The following is a 14731-nucleotide window of genomic DNA, read 5'->3' as shown; positions in this document are numbered from 1 at the left end:
CAGCCTGGAGAGGAGAAGGCTCCAGGGAGAGCTCAGAGCCCCTGGCAGGGCCTGAAGGGGCTCCAGGAGAGCTGCAGAGGGACTGGGGACAAGGGCTGGAGGGACAGGACACAGGGAATGGCTTTTAACTGGAAAAGACGAGATGGAGGTTGGATATTGGGAAGGAATTCTTGGCTGTGAGGGTGGGCAGGCCCTAGCACAGGGTACCCAGAGAAGCTGTGGCTGCTCCTGGATCCCTGGAAGTGTCCAAGGCCAGACTGGACAGGGCTTGGAGCAACCTGGGACAGTGGAAGGTGTCCCTGCCCATGGCAGAGGGATGAAACCCTCTTACTTCAGGTCCCCTTCAAACCAAACCATTCTGGGATTCCAGGGAATACTCAGCATTATTTCTCTGCACATTCAGTAACACTTTCAAAAGAGATCCTTAAAGATTTGGTCTGCTGTTAACAAAACACCACATGGAAGTGGCAGTGACCTTCAGCAGGACCAAACTTCTCCCTTGGCTGCAGAGTAACTCCTGTGAGAATTGCAATCAACATCCACACTGCATTCAAGCTGAGATAAATTTCTTACAGCACTTGGACTATGAACTCTTCCCTTCTACAAAGAAACAGAACAAAACCAAAAAAAATTCATGTATTGGTCCTTGCTTCTCAGTTTTCCTTTAGCCAAAAAATATCAGGAGTTTTTTAGGTAAGTGACAGGATCTAGAAGAGGCATATAGACAATGTTTTCCACAGAATCTACCAATTTGCCAATAAGGTAATAAACTTTGCAATTTTAATTGACATATTTATATTTCATTTTGATTCTCTTCAGTAAATTTTGCTCACCAACACATTCCCTGCTTTGCTTTGGAGCTTCTTTTTTTTCCCTTTTTTTTTTCCTCTTTTTTTTTAACCAAGAATCTTTGGTGAGATTCTTGTCTTCACTTTTTAATTCCTATAAACACCATGATGCCTGTTCATCCTCAAACCCTGGATGTGATGTCCATAAACCTTTTTCCTCAGGCTGGATGGGGCTTGGAGCAACCTGGTCTAGTGGGAGGTGTCCCTGCCCATGGCAGGAGGCTGGAATGAGTTAAGGGCTCTTAAAAACGAAACATTTCTGGGATTCGATGCTGTGATTATTGAACAGTGAAGAGAATATTAAAACCCTTGAGGATTCAACCAAAAGCAGCTTCTGCTGCTGACAGCCTCAGGGGGTGTTAACAGGGAGACAGGAAACACAAAAATGTGTCTTTGGGGAGGATTTGACAGCAATCTGAAAAGAAACATGCTTAAAAAATAGAAAAATATTCAAACTGTGCTTTGCAGGCATAGGAAATCAAGGACTGACAGTGCTGGTTTGAAACTAAACCTGAGGAAGGGAAAATGATATTTTCTGAGGATGGGGAGAGACCAGCACTCACGTTCCCAGTGCAGAAGGAGCAGTGGGTGTCCCGGGAAGCTCCAGAGGGGCTCAGCCTGGGGCTGTGCACGCCAGGAGGTGTCACAGCGTGCCAGGGAGCCACAGGGCACAGCACAGCCTGGCTGAGGGAGCCAGGCACAGAAATGAGATGAGGCAGTCTTGGGCTGCAGTGAGAGATGTAACCAAAAGTCTGTGTTCTATCACCATCTGCTGAAACCATTTGGGGAGGAATTTTCTTCATCTCTCCTATAATCCACTGCTCATAACTCCAGGGGGGTGTCTGCTGTGAATGTGCAGCTGCTAAACCCAGCTGGGGCAGGGCTCTTTATCCCTTCCAGGACCCATCCTCCCTCCAGGGGATCTCTGCTGTCCAGGGGCCATCGAGGCTCCCTGCAGGGCTGATCCAATTCCATCATCCATAGGAGATGCTGCACCCAGGGGAGGAGCCCGGCATTCCCACCTGGATAAACCCTGGCATTCAGAGCCCAGCACAGCCTGTGTGCTCTGCATTCCCACCTGGATAAACCCTGGCATTCAGAGCCCAGCACAGCCTGTGTGCTCTGCATTCCCACCTGGATAAACCCTGGCATTCAGAGCCCAGCACAGCCTGTGTGCTCTGCATTCCCAATGGATAAACCCTGGCATTCAGAGCCCAGCACAGCCTGTGTGCACTGCATTCCCACCTGGATAAACCCTGGCATTCAGAGCCCAGCACAGCCTGTGTGCACTGCATTCCCACCTGGATAAACCCTGGCATTCAGAGCCCAGCACAGCCTGTGTGCTCTGCATTCCCACCTGGATAAACCCTGGCATTCAGAGCCCAGCACAGCCTGTGTGCTCTGCATTCCCACCTGGATAAACCCTGGGATCCAGAGCCCAGCACAGCCTGTGTGCTCTGCATTCCCAGAGGAACACCAGCCCCATCTCACCCCACGGCACCTCCAGAGGAAACTGCCCCTGCTCCAGGATCATCTCTGCTCCCACAGAGCCACAGCTGCACTGCAGGAGGGCTGGGCTGGGCTGCTGCAACCCCTGACCCACAGGGAAAGGTTTTAAATTAAAGGAAGAGAGATTTAGATTAGATATAAGGAAGAAATTCCTTACTCAAGAGTGGTGAGGCTCTGAGGTTACCCAGAGAAGCTGTGGCTGTCCCTGGATCCCTGGAAGTGTCCAAGGCCAGGCTGGACAGGGCTTGGAGCAGCCTGGGGTAGTGGAAGGTGTCCCTGCCATGGCAGGGGGAGGAATGAGATGGGATTTAGGGTCTCTTCCACAGAAAGCATGGATTTTGCTCAACTTGCAGGAGAACTGCAAAGTGAAGCACCCTGAATTCATCCCAACCCAAGCCCAGAGCCTTCACAGAGCTCCAAGTATGGGAATATTTTAACCTTCCCTGATTTCTAAACCTTTTTCTAAGGCTGGATCTGCAGCCTCTCATGCATTTCTCATATTTTTATCTCAGAAACAGCTGCTGAGAATAGTTTAGATGGGATATTGGGATATTGGGAAGGAATTCCTGGCTGTGAGGGTGGGCAGGCCCTGGCACAGGGTGCCCAGAGCAGCTGTGGCTGCCCCTGGATCCCTGGCAGTGCCCAAGGCCAGGCTGGACAGGGCTTGGAGCAGCCTGGGATGGTGGAAAGAGTCCCTGACATGGCAGGGGTGGAATGAGATGGGATTTAAGGTCCCTTCCAGCCCAAGCCCTTCTAGGATGTCAGTTTGGGATTGAAGGCCAAGTCCTTGGAGATGAGGCCAAATGTTGGGTTCTTTTGTAGCCAGAACTTAGAAATGAAACATTTTCCAGGAATACCAACCAAGACAGATTCCTACATTGTGGGCATATGAAAAGCTCAACCCTGCTGGAGACAGAAGATGGGATCAAGAAAAGATTTCTTTCAGCTGAAGAAATCAATGGTTACTGTCACACAAACCTCCAGTTTCACCAAGACAGATGAACACTGAGGGAAAAAAATCCCCCGTGAAGAGCTGAAATATGAAAAATGAACCATAAAACACAGAAGAGATATTCCTAAAGCCTTGCAGAAGCTGATCACAATTAGGCTTTTGACTCATCTTGAGTCAAAGGAATGGAGAATAACTGAGGAGCAGAAACCCTGCACTGTGTTAATGCTCATGGCAAGGAACCCGTGGAGAAGGCAGGGATGTGCACATGGAAACGTCCTCGAGGAGCTGGACACCTCCTGGGGCCAACTGCTCACAATTAAACACCTTTTTTAGCTAAATACCTGCTTCTCTACCTGATGCTTTCATCCACCTGCCAAGACCAAAGCAGGGGGTGGGATCTTTTCTGCCCAGAGTCTGACGGTGCTCAAGCCAAAATCAATGCAGGGAAAAGCATCTTTGAAGTGCTCAGGGCTGACACTGCCTCCGAGGACAAAGGGACTGTCATTCCAGTCAGGATAAAGACCAGAGGATGGATACAGACCGTCTCCAAACCTCTCCTGCCTTCTTTTTTATCCCCAAGGATTTTTAAATTCATCTGTCTTGCAAGCAGCAGGTGCCACACAAAAGCCTGACACATGGTACAGGGAGCTGAGAGAATAATTTGGCTGCTGTTGTTCCTTCTGAAATGACTCTCAGGTTCTGGTACACAAACCTGTAGATTTAATAACCTTTCCTTACTTATTTTTGTAAAAAAAGAGCCATTAAAAAGGCCATTGCTCTTAATTAAAAATGCCTCACGTTGCTGTCATTTTTACATTGCACTTCACCACCTCTCAATTCATCAGCGTCACTATCTGTCACACAACCACCTAATTTCAGTTTTAGTTTTCAATTCAAGCACATTCATTACCACTACTGAACGTGATTTGAGGGGGAAAAGGCACGACATTAATTGCAAAATTTCAATTTACAAAAGAAAAGGCACAAGTCCTTTCTTATTGCTCGAGTTACACTGATTCACCTTTAACACCTTTGGGTTCCTTGTGAGAGAAGAGGCAGGAAAATGTTTACTATGAAACGTTTTGATTTCAGGAATTTTCCATTTGGACCCAATCACGTAAAAAAATAATTAAAGGAAGTCAAAAGACAAATATTTATGCATGTCAAAATAAATTCTGAGGGTTCACAACATCCCCAGCAGCTACAAGAATACAAGGTACGACAAGAACAACTCTAAACCTACCATGTGCATTTACATTTTAAATTAAAGGGTTTAGAAGTCTGGCTCCATAATAACTGCAGCCAGTGAAAGTTTAATCACTCCTGGCTCTGATGGTGGCAGAGAGAGGCCAGTGACAAGAACTCTGGAGCCTTCTGTAATCATTAATGGCTCCTGCAGGATCTCCCCCCACTTTCTGAAATAAATTTGCACGACATCAGCTGCTGCAAAGGTCAGGGTGGTTCTCTGCAGCACAGCAGCCTTTAGCTGTATTCCATACAGCTTTCCCATGTCCAGGGACTCATTTCACTCCAAAGCTGCAGCAAAAGTGAATTATAACATAAAATTAAAGATTATTATCCAAAAGAAAACAGCAAACATTATCGGGTAGAAATCCTCCATTCTTTCTCTGACAGAATTAATCTCATACCAGGCCTGCTGCAATCCTAAAAAAAATCACTTTTATTTTATTGAAAAAGCCAGACCACACACAAAGAGTGCAAAAAACAAATGTTTACAGTTTTCACCAGTCACAAACAATTCTAATAAGAATTACTGCATGACTCTATCAGCATCTACTATTCTCTAGGACTCACAACATTTCTAATTCTCCTTTAATTTTTAGGATGCTTTTTCCTTCCCCTTGGAAGGAAATGGCATGGATACAGCTCAAAAAAACTGAAGCATGTAAATCTAACATTTAACTGAGACAAGCAAACTAGAATTTAAAGTTTCCTAAGCCAGGAGCACTAAAAAAGAAAAAAAAATCTCCAGTTACTGTACCTTGGGAATGCTTTCGCTTAAGACATGCAGCATCTGATTTCTCCTTATATCCTCTCCATTTGAACAAAGAAGGGAGGGAGAAGGGAGGGAGGTAGTAGAGAACTAAAAGTAAAAACACTGAGCTTCAAAGTAAAATTTTTAAAAGGGGTGTCATTTTTCTTTTCATCAGTATCACCATTTTCAGGAAAAAAAAAGAAAAAGAAGATACATTTTCTAGAAACAACTAAAATGTATATATTAAAAAAATTAAAATTAAAAAAAAATTTAAAAAACACACAGATTTTGTAGCAGAAGTGTCAGGTCCCACACTCTGGGGGTGAGGAAAATCAGGCTCAGAGCTACAGCATTTGGGATTCCACAGAATAATTTAATCTGAAATATTCTACTGGCTGGGGGAAGGCAGCCCTCAGGAAGAATGAACACAGGAAATCCAAGGGAAGTAGAAGAAAAATTGCTTTTCATGGTGAGGGTGGTAAAATACTGAACTGGCTGCCCAGAGAGGCTGTGGAGGTTGCTGCTGGAGATACTGAAAATCCCACAGGAAACATCCTGAGCAAGCTGCTCTCATCAGAGCTGTGGCTCTGAGCATCCCCAGAGATCCCTCCTGACCTGCACAACTCTCCAATTCTATAAATAAACAGGACTTTCCCATCTAAAGGTTAACTTAGCTGTGCCAAAAATCTACATGAACTTTTTATATACAGTGAGAAAATACTATTTGAAAGCTAAGACAGAAAGAACCAGCTCTTCCAAATGCAATTTTTAGAGGTTTTGTGGCTTTGACCACACGTTGAAATTCCGTAAGAAAAAAACCCAACAGAGTTCTGCTGTCTCAAAATCAATGCATTGAAATAATAATTCTGTTTATTGATATAATTCTATCTGTTCTATATAATATTTGTATTTATATTAGGATTTTTTTCCTGTATTTCCATCATGGAATCACAGACTTGATCACAGAATATTTTCTGGCAGAGGATATGCTGGGGTTCATCCATTCCAATCCTCTCCACAGATCAGGATCAACTTCAAAGTCAGATCCAATTTCAGGTTTGAATCAGGTTGCTTGGGTGATTTCCAGCTGAATTTTGAGCATCTCTCTGTGCAAATACAAAGAACTGTCTCTGTTCCTACCTTCCTAACACATAAATAAAGCTTTCAGCTTCACTTCATCATCACTGAATGAAGATAACTGAAGAAGGCCATGGAGCAATGGATGAGAGGAACTGAACTGGTCTTGTTTTATCTTAAAACAGCCTGGATATGTCAGAAATCTCTGGATAATGCTGCTCCTTTGATGGGCTACTTCAGATAGGTCTTGAACTCACTCTCTGCCTAAGTATGAAGAAAAGGCAGTTCCTAAATCTTCTGTCATTCTGTAAATTTTAAGCTCATTCACTGCTACAGGTGTCCCTCTGCAGCTCTCCTGGAGCCCCTCCAGGCCCTGCCAGGGGCTCTGAGCTCTCCCTGGAGCCTTCTCCTCTCCAGGTGAGCACCCCCAGCTCTCCCAGCCTGGCTCCAGAGCTGGACACAGAATTCCAGAGGGGTCTCACCAGAGCACAGGAGAGAATCCCCTCCCTTGACCTGCTGGCCAAGCTCCTTTTGATCATAAAGTGCCCCATTTGTGCATCCTGCCATTATAATAATAATTTATCTGGTGCACTGAAGGGGATCAGGCACCAAGAGGAGCCACAGGCATCATAAACCAAGTTCATTCTGCAAGGCACCAAATTCAATTTCATTTTTAAGGATGAAAATCAAAATGCAGCTCCAGTTTGCTCAGCACAGGAGAGATCTCCAGGCTGCCCTGGGGAATACAGGGCTTGGGGAATCATTCCCTGTCATCTGTGCTTTCTGTTCCCTTCTGCATTTAAAGCTGGCTGTGCTCCCAAAAAACACAGCACGTCAGCATGGGCACGATGTTATTTGTAGGCTGCAGGCTGGAGACTCCTTTCCTGAATAATTCTGCACTTTCAGGGGAAGGTTGGCTTGGATTAAGATTTATTCATGGCCCATTTATCCCTCCTATCACCACCAAAAGCCCTGGATGCAGCTTGGTTATTTCCTTGTTAACACGCTGCAATCCAGGAGCAGAATTAATAAATTTAATCACTGCAGTAATTCTTGGTACAAAGGGACTGTTACAGTATTAATTTTGCTGAGGAATCAGAGGATATGGCCAGTTGTTCATCCCTCACGATGCTTTGTTATAGAACTGGGAACTTTGCTCCCCAACAGATATTTACAGATTTATTTCAGCTTTCACTGATCATAAATAACAGGCACCTGTAAACCTTGATGGCACCAAAAACTGCTTCATACAGGATGCAGTTACAACAAATTGGAGCATTTAAGAAATTTATAAACTGAATTCAGCTAATTATGTTTACTTCACCAGCAATAATGCAAGCTGCAGAGCTTCTCCCAGTGCAACAGCAGATGGCAATTGTGGATGCCAGAGGATCCAAGAGGTTTTGAGAGGCAAATTAGAAAGACAAAACCCCTTTTCACACACTGTCAGCTGTGATTGTCCTGAAAGTCTCCTATTACTACCAAAAACCCTGCTGAAACCTACTGGTGACTTGACATATATTCCATTGAAGTGATGCCAGACATAGCTTTGGGTTTCTTTGGTTTTTCCCTCCTGGGGTTTTTGTTTGTTTGGGTTTTTTGGTTTTTGTTATTGCCTTTTTTCTTTTTTTACCTTTGGTTTTAGAAAAGGCACTGGCACCTGAATTTGGAGGTTCTTTTTCTGATCTTTTACATTTTTAGAAATATCAGTGCTCTTATCTTTCTTATCACTCTCCCCAGTCCATCCAACATCAAATCTGAAAATTTCTGTGCCGTAGTCCAGACTTTATCAGAAATCCAAACCTGATCTCTCGTATAAGGAGAATCCAAGTACCACTGAAGCCACCTTTCCTTCCTTCAAAAATTAAATTACCAAATGCTGGGAGCACTCAGGAACCACAAAGATTTGCTTTCCATGTAAAAAACCATAAATCCCTGCCACTAACAACCCTGAGCCTTGTGCCTCTGGGACAATAAATCAGAAATACAGGTGGAAGTGCCTTGCAGAGGATGTTTGTACAGGCACAGTGGGTCACACCACTTCATGCACCTTTTTGACAGAGCTGTTGAAGCAGGAGATTGTTCTGCAGCCTTGGCCAGGTGAAAAGATCTTTTAAAGTAGCATGAATAGGGAAAAAAATATTCATAAAGTCCTCACTAGTTTTAAAGGGGGGTTAGAAACTCTCTGTAATGCTGAAAAAACTCCCTAAATCAACAGATGACACTTTGGTTTTCCTAATTACAGAATTACCCTGAGTATTGCTGGGCTTCCAATTTATTAACAAGGTTTTATTTGTGTGGTCGTGCAGTTCACACATCAGAACTCATGGCCAAACACAGCCATCCCCACTCTGTGGAACTGCTTCGCACACAGCTGCACTTGAAAAATAAAGTTTCTTTGTAAAGAATAACACAGCCAAATCCCTGCTAAAATATCGTGAGGGCCCTCTGTACTTGCAGCTTGTGGTTTGTAGATTGTTCAAGGAAGTGACAGCCCAAAGAGTGAAGGGGAAAAATAGTGAATTTTGCTGTGCAATACCTGCTCTGAGCAATCAATTCAACTTTGTGCATTAAATAATGGACCAGTGATTTCAGAAATCTGTTCTCAAAAATGTTCCCTGCAGCAGACCAAGATTCCCACCTGAACATCCTCAGCCTGCTCATTAAAATGTGAGGGCTTCCCCAACAGAATGAATGCCCAGGATTTACTGCAGCTGAAAACTAATAAATGCAGCCTGAATAAAAATGGAAAATGGAATGTGATCTGTAAAAATGATCCTACTCCCTTCAGGGCAGAATTAGGGATGCTGAGAGCCATCAGCCAGTTTGCCTTTGGACACTCACTCCTCTTGTCCCACCAAGAGATTTTAGTTTGAGGTGAGATTTCAAACACAATTAAAAGATGTGAAACACAATGGGAACAAGATGTTTTGTTAACAATTGTTAACAAAATTATATACATGATTATAATTTTTACAGCATCCCCCAAATGTGCTGCAGCAGGAAATCCTACACTGCAAAACGGGAGAACAAACTAATGTTCTCAACTTTATAGGATGAAAAACCAAGGCAGATCACATTCTTACTTAGGAAAAGCAGACCCCAAGTGTCCAAAAATGTATTATAGTGATTCTAAACAATCTTACCCTCCTTCCCATCAACAGGTTTGGATATTTCCATATCAAAGCTCTCCTGCAGCTGCTGGCCTTTGAAGCGGTTGAGGTGCTCCTGTTCTATTAAGTTACTTTCCTCCTCTTCCAGAGGTTGCCAAGTGCCATCAATAAACCACTGTCCACGCATTACAGGGATCTTTTCCGTTTCTAAAAAAAACACACAACACAAAAGAGGGGTTTTTAATGCAACAAATCACAGACTGAGAGCAGGAGATGTAGGGTAATCTGAAAAACTGAGCCAACGAGGCTGGATTTTCCAACTGTGTGTGAGGATGTGAGAGGTGGACAGAGAACAGAATCCCAGAATGATTTGGGTTGAAGAGACCTTAAAATGCACCCAGTGCCAGGCCCTGTCATGGGCAGGGACACCTTCCACTGTCCCAGGCTGCTCCAAGCCCTGTCCAACCTGGCTTTGGACATTTCCAGGGCACTTCCAACAACCCAAATTACACATCAAGTAGCATAAATGGTGGTATTTAAAAATGCAAGGGTTTGGTTTGTTTGTTTTAATTAGAATCAGTGTTTTACTGAGGGCTGGTTTTGGTTACTGCTGTTTTCATTTCACTTTCGGTTCTCCAAACCAGGAAGGGGGGGATCAGCATTTGCTGTGCAAGTGGCAAAAGAGAATCTCTTAAAAAAACATGCAACTTGTTGCTTATTCTGCACCAAACTGTGCTTAATTGTTGTCCACACTAACTACAGGGAGCAAAAATTCCCTTCTTATACCCATCCCTGCAAGCAAGCTGGGACAGTGACATCTGTTGTAACTCAGCTTTGAATTTCTCCTCCTGTATCTGGAAAATCAAGGAGAAAAACTGTGTGTGCCTGTGCCCCACAAGCCTCCAAGATCCCAAATCCAAGTTTTTATGGGATTAACACAGATTTGGGTCTGCTGATAGCACAGAGGAGTGAGACCAGTGACCTCCAGTGCACCCTGAGATTGTATGTGTATATATATATATATATATATATATATATATGTGTATATATATGTATATATATATGTATGTATGTATGTATAGACTGACTCAGCTAAAAGCAAATATTCTGTATGTGTTATTCTGACCACAAAGGTTTAGCTCTACAAAGCAAATAAGAACTCAGCCACAAAAAGAGTCTTAAAAAACAAATGAGGGAAAAAAAATAGGCTTCACTGCTCCAGGATCTGCTCCAACCTGGAGGGTGGGGAAAAAAGCTGGAAGGGACAAATTGGAAAAGAAACAATAGATGCAGTCAATAAAATTCAGGTGCAAATTAAACATGAAGCAGTAGATTTCTGAGTTACTGAGCACAGAAGGGATCTCTCTGATCTGTCACCAGAGCTGGGTGAGGTGACCCAGGCAGGGCAGTGGTTTTCAGCCTGGTCCCAGTGCTCTGTGAGCACCAGCAGTGGCTCACAGAAACCCCTGGTTCTGTGCTGCCCTCCACTACAGACACACCATGAGTGCCCAAAAGTCATTTCCACACCAGATGGCAGATGAGAGTGTGACAGAGCACTGCAAACACCTCCACAATTCACTTAGAACCTCTGAACTACTCTGAATTTTTCATCCCTCGGACCACTGAACGCACAAGCCACGGAAATAAAAGGAGAATCACCAGGAAATCATCTCCCCACTGGCAAGCAACACTCCAAAGGCTCCCAAGCCAGTTTTGAAACCTTTGCTGTAACAGATTGACAGGAAAAAATGCTGTTTCCACAGCCCTGGCAGTGACAATCAGCTCTGAACTCCTCATGCTGTGGGTGTTCATGAGCCACCAGCTTGAATAAAGAGGCCTGAGGGGTCCAAGGGTGCGGTTGTGTAGTGGAAAATGATCCTCAAAAATACCAGAAAAATCAAAGTTCTGAGTGGCTGTAAAATGCAGAAGTCAACAGTGCCTGGAAGTTATGCAGAAAATTCAATTATTTCGTGAAAATTCAGACTAACTTTGGAGTCTACATCCTGTCAATGGAAGGTGAAAGATGAGGATTCAGCTTTCGTGAACTGAGAGTCAACCACAGCAGAGTCACCACACTCAGCAGCCTCTTTCCTTGGCCTCTGCTGTATTCCCACACATTTAACACCTGCTAGAAATCCACATTTTCCAGCCCATCCAATCCCCACAGATCCAGTCAGGCTTTGCCCTCCCAGACAAAGCTCTGTGTGCAGGAAGAAATGAAATGTGAGGGGAGATAAAGGCTCCCATTGTGGCTGCAGCAATGACAGGGCTACGTCAGATGTTAATCCTCACTGGGAAAATCTGTGAGCAATTCCTTAATTCTTGACTAAGCAGCCTGATGAGGCTCCATTCACTGAATCCACAGGCAGAGATATAAAATAATAATCATATGAATACTATTTTGTACTCCGAACTAAATGAATACAAGACACCTCTTTTTCAGTTTTGAAGGGCTTCAAGTTTTTCACATGGGAATTTCCACCTACAGATTTCTAAGATTCTAACCATCAAGTATTAAAATAAACATTTTCAGGCTCTTTTTGCCTGAGAGAAACTTTCCTTACAAGAGCAGTCTATAGCACTCAACAGCAGCTCTCAAACATAACTTGAGCCCTTCCCAGAAAGGCTCAGCCAGGAAAAACTGTTTGAAGTAAGAAAAATTATAACATAAAATCTCTGCAGAGCACTTGAGTTCGGGAATAAACTAATATATCTGGCTCTGGAAAGGGTGTTCATAGGCAAATATAAATTATTTTCAGATCCAAAGACAATTATGGAGGTTTGAAAAACCTGAGTGAGGCAGTCCTGTCTTCCAGCTCTGTGGGATTTTGGGGGAACCAACAAATTGCCTTTTTTTTCCCCCCATTCCCTCCTTTAAACAGTTGCACACTCTCAGAGCAGCCAAACCAGCCTGAACCACAAACTGCTTTTATTTCCCATCACAGGCTGTGGGGGAAGGTTTGAACACTGAGCTACAGAGAAACCTCAAGAGAAAACCACCTGGAAGGAAGAGGAAGGCAGAAAATGACATTTCCTGCCATCAGCAGCACGGTTTGGCTCTCAGAGAACTGAACACGGCCCTGCAGAACCGAGATCATCAAATCTGTGATCACAGCACACAAAAAAACATTTCCTGTGGAGCCAGGCTGGGAGAGCTGGGAATGTTCCCCTGGAGAGGAGAAAATCCAGGGAGAGCTCAGAGCCCCTGGCAGGGCCTGAAGGGGCTCCAGGAGAGCTGGAGAGGGACTGGGGACAAGGGCTGGAGGGACAGGACATGGGAATGGCTTTAAACTAAAAGAGGGGAGATTAGGAGGGAATGTTAGGGAGAAATTCTCATCTGTGAGGGTGGGCAGGCCCTGGCACAGGGTGCCCAGAGAAGCTGTGGCTGCCCCTGGATCCCTGGAAGTGTCCAAGGCCAGGCTGGACAGGGCTTGGAGCAGCCTGGGACAGGGGAAGGTGTCCCTGCCCACAGCAGAGGGGTGGCACTGGATGAGCTTTCAGGTCCCCTCCAAACCAAACCAAACCATTCTGGGATTCCAGGGAATATTCAGCACTACTTCTCTGCACATTCAGTAACACTTTCAAAAGAGATCCTTAAAGATTTGGTCTGCTGTTAACAAAACACCACATGGAAGTGGCAGTGACCTTCAGCAGCACCAAACTTCTCCCTTGGCTGCAGAGTAACTCCTGTGAGATGTGCAATCACCATCCACACTGCATTCAAGGTGCACAATTCAGTGCCCAGAGCAGCTGTGGCTGCCCCTGGATCCCTGGAAGTGTCCAGGGCCAGGCTGGATGGAGCTTGGATCATCTGGGATGGTGCAAGGTGTCCCTGCCATGGCAGGGGTGGAATAGGATGAACTTTAAGATCCCTCCAATCCAAACCATCCCATGACCCTCTGACAACCTCCAGTTCTATGACAACCAAATTGTAAAGGTCACCAGCTCCAAAAGCAAGTGTCACTTCAGTAAATGAAGACAGGAGAGTGCATCAGTGACAATTCCATGGAATACTCTGGATGGGGTGGGGAAATAATTTCACACAAGAGATTTTTCAGTAAAATCTCTGACTGTGGGAAAGAGGTTCCTAACCACAGCTCCTCTGTTTGATCCTGCACGGGGGCTGTCACTGAAAAAAGTATTTTTAATACTGCCTTATTATAGATGATCACTATGGGATGGGAAAGCAAGGTCCAGGTCCATAGGCACAGTAATATCACAGTGTTCCTTGAAGAGCTGGAACATTATTTGAAAGGTGAGATAAACTGAAAAAGAAAATAATATTCTTCTCCAAGTTGAGGTTTTTAAGTCCCAAAGTATAATATTATTTAAATTCTTACTATTACAGTTTTAATCCAGATGTTTAATCCAGAAGACGATGCAAATTTATGACAGCAAATAGCATTAAAAAGTGATGAACCTGATTGCCAGTTCAGCCCCCAATTTCACCAATTTTTCAGCACTTACTTATCCACCTTCAATAAATTCACTCATGTCTTGCATACTCAAATATTTCAGAAAGCTGAAACTACATTCTTTCAGCTGCTTTTGTTTTATGGAAGGGTTAAAGACACTAGAATTACATCATGTTGTAATTTCATTTATTTTTTGTCAATATAAAATTCCAAACCTATAAATGAAGTGTTATTTATCCTTATCCCTGCAATCTCAATCCCTAGGAAAGGATTTGCCTTCATTTCTTTACTGCCTTTAAGTCTTACACCATATAATCTGCAGCTGGCAGTGCTTCAGACTGAGAGATATCAACATATTTGACTGGTTATACACTTCCATGGTTTATTTATAAAAGAATTTCTAAATAAATCTGAATGGTGGAGATCAAAAGTAGATGAAAACCACTTAATTTTAATTAGTCACACGTATTTTACCACTTGTAGGGGAAATCAGTTTAAGAGATTTACTCTGCAACAAAGGATTTATTTATTTTTTGCACAAATGGTTCTTTTTTCCCCCCTGAAAATCCAAAGAATAAAAGAATACAAGTGCTGTAATTAATGGTGTGATAAGAACATCAGTGATTTGCATTATGATAATCACCAAAATCCTCTGAATAACAAGAATTATGTTAAAATAAAAACTATATGCAACATATGCATGTATGTGTAGTGTAGTGTAGTGTATAACCCAGCTACTCCTTCTTCATAAAGATCTTTAAAACTGTGTGATCACATCTAATAAAAATTGGAACAAAAAAACTGGCTAATCTATCACAACA

The 14731-nt window shown here is 43.6% G+C and overlaps 1 protein-coding gene across 3 annotated transcripts in view; it reads right to left on the bottom strand.

Annotated features, from left to right (window-relative positions):
• The window catches only part of DDHD1 (DDHD domain containing 1), a 65677-nt gene that overhangs the window by 41740 nt on the left and 9206 nt on the right, over nucleotides 1-14731 (bottom strand). The window contains exons 2-3 of one of the 3 annotated variants that reach the window (XM_063399664.1): nucleotides 9529-9702; nucleotides 5312-5413 (exon numbers count right to left, since the gene is read on the bottom strand). The exons of 1 other annotated variant lie outside the window; for it this stretch is intronic. In XM_063399664.1, the coding sequence (XP_063255734.1) occupies nucleotides 5312-5413; nucleotides 9529-9702 (276 nt within the window). The remainder of the gene's footprint in view (nucleotides 1-5311; nucleotides 5414-9528; nucleotides 9703-14731) is intronic. One more of the 3 variants, XM_063399665.1, reaches the window with a different exon arrangement.

Source organism: Prinia subflava, chromosome 5 (genome assembly GCF_021018805.1).
Source record: "Prinia subflava isolate CZ2003 ecotype Zambia chromosome 5, Cam_Psub_1.2, whole genome shotgun sequence".
Lineage (NCBI taxonomy): Eukaryota > Metazoa > Chordata > Aves > Passeriformes > Cisticolidae > Prinia > Prinia subflava.
This window is presented reverse-complemented; position numbering and strand designations above follow the sequence as displayed.